This window comes from Macrobrachium nipponense, chromosome 1 (genome assembly GCF_015104395.2).
Source record: "Macrobrachium nipponense isolate FS-2020 chromosome 1, ASM1510439v2, whole genome shotgun sequence".
Taxonomy (NCBI): Eukaryota; Metazoa; Arthropoda; class Malacostraca; order Decapoda; family Palaemonidae; genus Macrobrachium; species Macrobrachium nipponense.
In genome coordinates this window covers 52,129,368-52,135,367 of record NC_087200.1, presented here as the reverse complement: position 1 = coordinate 52,135,367, position 6,000 = coordinate 52,129,368, and the positions used below count along the sequence as shown (strand labels likewise).

At 37.1% G+C, this 6,000-nt stretch overlaps 1 protein-coding gene across 1 annotated transcript in view; it reads right to left on the bottom strand.

Annotated features, from left to right (window-relative positions):
* Positions 1-1,532: 1,532 nt before the first annotated feature.
* Positions 1,533-6,000, bottom strand: part of LOC135219301 (uncharacterized) — a 32,249-nt gene continuing 27,781 nt past the window's right edge. The window contains exons 3-5 of the mRNA XM_064255956.1: positions 3,282-3,425; positions 2,585-2,708; positions 1,533-2,136 (exon numbers count right to left, since the gene is read on the bottom strand). Of these exons, the coding sequence (XP_064112026.1) occupies positions 1,946-2,136; positions 2,585-2,708; positions 3,282-3,425 (459 nt within the window). The 3' untranslated portion in view covers positions 1,533-1,945. The remainder of the gene's footprint in view (positions 2,137-2,584; positions 2,709-3,281; positions 3,426-6,000) is intronic.

Sequence of the window (6,000 nt, the reverse complement as noted above, 5' to 3'; positions counted from 1 at the left end):
TCAAGTAGTGAATGACAGAAGAAGTAACATTGGCAAAATATATAGTGGGAGATATGGCCTTAGGTTACCACTAATCTGACATTGGTTTTGTTAATTGTCTTAATCCGCTTCATTGTTTGCTTAAGGAAGAAACTGTCTATATGGTCAGAGTCCCAGGCTCAGTTGGAAAGGTTGATCCGATTGTCTTGCTGTTTTATCGGTGAAGATTCTACCATCTGACATTTGTATCAGATGCTGCTCTTGTATAAAATTCGGGATGAGTTCAAATCCATAGTATGGTTTGTTTTATTTATATGATGGAAAATGTATGCATGAAAGTGAGAATGTCGCTTTCCTGAAGACATTGAAGTTGTAGTTGTTATTGGTTCTGATGATTAAGACATCTAAAAAGGGGATTTTGTTCTTGTCTTCCCATTCTACTTTGAACTTTATGCTCGGGGCCAAGGAATTTATTTTATGTAGAAAGACATCAAAATCGCTCCACTCACTTTTCCAGTATGTTAAGATGTCGTCTACATTAACGAAGCCAAATCATATCTGAAGGTTTGACATTCTTACTTTCATACATACATTTTTACAGCTATTATGACATTTCAGTTGAACTCAGGATAGCAAGTAACTTGTTTCTTAGAGCCCTGAGAATTTGCTCCCTAGATTTACTTAACAAAGAACTTGAAACAAGCAGGATTCAACTCATCTTGTTAAAATACCCCAAGCACATAATAGAAAAAGCCATACATAAAGCAAAGAGCATTTTTTACAAACCCACTGAAAACAAAGTAAAGGAAAAATACACAAACAAAATCATAATCCCTCACATGGATAATTTATGAGATCATACAAACCTGAGGTAAACCCAACCCTTTCATACTCACTTAACCGAATACTTTGGGGAAATCCTTAACAATGTTCAACAGTTTCTAAAGACATTGGAGTTTATGAAATCCCCTGTAGGGATTGTGATAAGTCATACTATGGATTCACAGTAAAATCTCTTTTGGAAAGATTAACTCAACATAGATGTTCAGTTAGATGTGGACAGCATAGCATGGCAATTTTCCATCAAATAAATAACATGAGCCACAGCCTCTAAATTGCATCTGAAGCCACTGCCTCTTAATTGCAAGGACATTGTGGCCACACCCTCTGAATTGCAAGACTCTGGAACCACAGCCTCTAAATTACAAGGCCGATGGAGCGACAGCCTTTAAGTTTCAGGACTTTGGAGCCACAACCTCTAAATGGCAAGGACTTTGGAACCTCAGCCGCTAAATTGCAAGGACTTTGGGACCACACCCTCTAAACTGCAAGGCCATGAGAGTCACACTCTAAATTGCAAAGGCTTTGTTGACATAGCTTCTAAAATGCAAGGACTTTGCAATCGCAAGGACTTCGTAGCCAATCCTCTGCATTACATAGACCTTACTGTCATGGCAGAAAATCTATTTCTCTTCTTCAAAAATAATTGTGTGAGAAATTAGGGAAAGCCAGGTTTCTTCAATAGCAAATATGTATTTAATCAAATGTAAAGATGAAATCCGTTGTATTTATTCTGTATTATTAATGTTTATCAAATATACATCAGTCACAGTAATGCCCTGTTACCCGATTTTCTGACGATGCACATACAATTTTTTCTGAGGCATTCACTCAGCTAATATAGTTTTATTTAGTTAATACACAAACTTAATGCTCATACATGGGAATTCTTCCAGCCAAGAATACACGGGAGCAATCTATTACATATACATTCTATATCCTTCAATGTAGTTACTATACGTTCTAGATTACTCTCACCTTATGCATTATGATAAAATATCAAGACACCATCTACTAAGAGAAAATGAAAAGGGTGCCTTTCTCATCAAAAGTGAGCTCACTGGCTATAGGTAAATGTAAAATCCGAGTTCAATCTTCCTTGATGTTTTCGTGAAGATAGGATGCTTCAGCAAAGGCATGGCTCATTCACTATAAAGGAAAAATCACAGATATTTAAGCTGCTGAGTACAAGGGACACCCCGCAGCTTTGGGACACCAGACCGCTCACGGTGCACATGTTGTATGTTGAACAGCCTACCTGTCCGGGTATTATGCCCCAGGTCGTCGGGTCTGATGGGTTACAGGCAGTACAGCTTACTGCAAAAGAATAAAAGGTTAACTAAATTAATAAGAATTCCTTCGATTGTCATACGTTGTGTCTGCAGTAACAAAATCACTTAAAATATTTGCTTTAAGTAAATGGCGTTTGTTATATCAGGCACCCATTGTCAAAATGTAAAATCTAAATTTTGACTAACTTTTAGAAAGAGAGAGAGAGAGAGAGAGAGAGAGAGAGAGAGAGAGAGAGAGAGAGAAACACACACACGCAAATATTACCTTATTATTATAGTATCTATTAATGACAGTGGGTCATGGCACCAAATTTATGGAGTGGGGACGACGAAAGTCATTTAAACAAATATTGAAACTTTAAAATTAATACTAATAAGGTCCCCTACTGAGTGCTCAAACTCAAAAGGTCCAACGGCCCACAACAACTTTAATCAGTTAATGAAACAAACAAAACCAAATATTTCCATACTACCTCCAGATGAAGTAGCTCCTTCCTGAGAGGCCGATGTAGTTTCGACAAGAGAGGCTGGTGTAGTTTCCACTTGAGAGACGGATGGTACTACTGCACCTGAAACCTGGGTTTGTCCGTCTAATAACTGTAAGAAGATGCAAAATAGGGCCAGGTATTGTGAAATGAGTGTGTGTGTGTGTGTGATTTTTTTATAACGTCCAAGTCTCTAAAATTTTACAGATAACTTTTTTAACAGCAAACTGTGCTTGTATACCTACTATATAGCAAAAATTTTTATGAACGATTAATTATTAAATGTTTTATAAATGCCCAACACCAGTTTCTTGGGTGCAAGATTATTTTGTGGGCGAAGCTGGTGAAAATAAAAGACTTTTGCTACAAGAACTTATTCTATAAACGATAAAACCACATTTGTTTGATAAATTGGTAAGGAATAATGCAACGTTTTAAATATAAAATTTCCGTTAAGCCTAAACAAATCACTTGTCTTTTCTAGAACCATGTTTCCGGCACAATGCCATATCATAGGTGACGATCATAATGGACAAAATATTTTCCCCTTTCAACTCAGTATTGCTCTTTAAGACTAGGTTATTCCTTATTGCTACTGACTAGAACTACAGCATCATCTGAAATTCAATCTTTAAAAATGTTAAACAAGTCATTCATTTTAAGTCAAACAAAACGGATGACATACTGCCCAGACGCTGCTGTTGAGGTCGTCAGTCCTCTGCAAAGATTCTGCAGATGCCTGTGGCGTTGACAGGTAGCACCTCATCCCTTCAAGAAAATGCCGAGTGCCAAAGTAGGTAGACTTCTGAGAGGATGCCCTCATTGCGCACTGTTAATGGACGAGAGGAAGATCAATAATGAAAACTCTTCGTTCTGTCAAATCCAGAATCACTGTGAATGTAAGAAGAGTTGATTCTGTACCGGATCACCCCCACAAAAAAAAAAGGCAATAGGAAGATAATTGATGAAGTTAATATACAATAAAAGTATCTTTCGTTTAATACTTTGTGGGTAAAGAGGATAAAGACGTCATTGATAAAAACAAAAACGAAGGAACGTTCAGCGTTAAACTTGACAACTGAACGGAGGAGACTGACCAGAATGAGTAAAAGGATTCTGACCAGCCACACCTCTGATAGCATCTTGCTAAATAATTCTGAGCCAAAAAATACGTAGCAGCTGTGGGTTCAAGTCTCTAAGTTCTTAAACATTATTGTTCTTAGGAGTCCCAGCAAGAGGACAGCTCTTCGCAGAAAAGACATTAACAATTCTAGCATGCTATCTATAGTGCAGCAGATGAAATAATTTGTTCACTAAAATATTTCAGTTAATGATACAAGCATGAAATTTGGTACATATCTTCTCCATAGACTACTTTTTGAAAATTACGGGGTGTCCGCTCAAAATTCCAAAGTAGCTGCCATTTTCAAGATGGCCGCTAGTCAAAGTTTTAGCGTCTCAGAATTCAGTAGGCATGGAAAAAATATCTTCCTGTTCAATATGATAGTTTGCAAGTCTATATATAATTTAGGTGGTGGTTTTATCTTTAGTTTTAGTTTATAAGAGTGAATGTCACTGCACAACCAGGGCACATTGGTGGCTTCACTGCTGTGTAACTCAGCATAACCCCATATCAATTAGTAGGTAGAAAGTATATATATATATATATATATATATATATATATATATATATATATATATATATATATAGTTGGTAGATCTAGTTAGACAGCCATGCCTGAATTGACATGAGGTGTCACCACGGGAGAGTTGAGCCAAAATAAGTGTGGCTCGACATAGCTTGTTCATGTACTTACCTGGATGGTGTACAGAATACATGAGACGTTGATGACACTAGATGAATGATCGCGATAGGTCTAGAGTGACTGAACCTACGTACTTGTATCAGATTTAGGTAGTAAAAGGATTTCCCCTCGGCCTTAGTCAATCACAAGGAAAAGGAAGACCAACTGGAGCAAATGTTGTCTTTGCCAGGAAGACAAAAAAAAAAAAAAAAAGATTAAGGTCTAACTTCACCCTTGGCTTCTAAACATCATAATCTTGATCATGATTGATATGAAATGAGTTCAACCAATGTGCCATTGGTCCAGTCGATTGGTGAAGTGCCGCTGAACTTTGACCCAGCAGGGCTGGATGAAGGCAGTGGCAAAGAAACAACACTGCAACAAAACATGGCAAAATACTACAAGAGCTGTAGGGTCAAGTTTAAGAATGTAAAACTTGAACGTGTAAGAAAGCCAAGATCTACAGTTGAAGGTAGTGAACCACAGAGTCATGACAATGAAGCATTCATTTTTTGTGAAAATGTGGCACCTTTATCAAATCTACATCTTTAAATGGCAAAACTAGGTGCAAGTGATGCAATTGCACAAGGGTTGAAACACTATTTTGTATGTCTATCAGAGCTGGTTAATTATATCATTGAAACCACCTTAAGTTCAGATGGTCCTGCCAATCTTCTTGAAGACATATACCAATGCTGTAACAATTGGAGCACACACTTGTGATTGCTAAAGCAGCAAAGATACTGAGGAAGCATTTTCTGTATCATCAGTCTAGGTTTGACAGCACCTTCGGTGATGGATGCATCGATGATGCCATACCTCAAAGTCTGCTCTAGTTCACTAGTATAGCCGAACATGGAGCAGACATAGAGTCACAGCTAAGGATTGGTTCATCAAAGTCAGATCTGGCTATTGCTCAGCTACTGCAATACAACTGCTTCTCAAAACAAAAGGAAGGAGCAAGTGTACAGTGATGCTCAAATCTCATGAGACACGATTCCATAGGATTTCGTTCAAAATTCACTAACTGGCAACCTAGCATGCTCCATATTTATCTATTATTTCAATGCGAAAACGCGATTATCGCTTACAATAAGGCCATAATATGTTTCATAAGAGTGAAATCTGTCATATATTTCAAAACTGTAAGAAAATGTAACGTGTAGCCAAATTTCAGAAAAACTCTTACGAAGCATTTTCAAAACTTCCGTTCACTCATTGCTGAAGCATTTGACCAAAACGAAGTCGTCATCAAACCTCAGTTCAAATGTTAAATAAATAAAAAAAACGAAAAAAAATGTCGTAATATTAATAATGCTTCTAAAGCAAGCATAAAATTTGAAATAGTCCTATTTGATTGCTTTTACCCTCAGCGCTGAAAAAATTTAAATATGTATATACAAAAGTAGAATGCGCCCACCGATATCAACGTGTGAGGGGAGTATGTGTGACGTATCATTAGTGTCGTTGTAACAATAACCACCTGGTATGTAAGTAGTCTACAATGAGCAGCGACCATGAAATTATCTTGAGAACATATACTTTATATGTGTTAAGGGAATAGTATTTGGATTTTCATACATGATTATTAGCTATCTT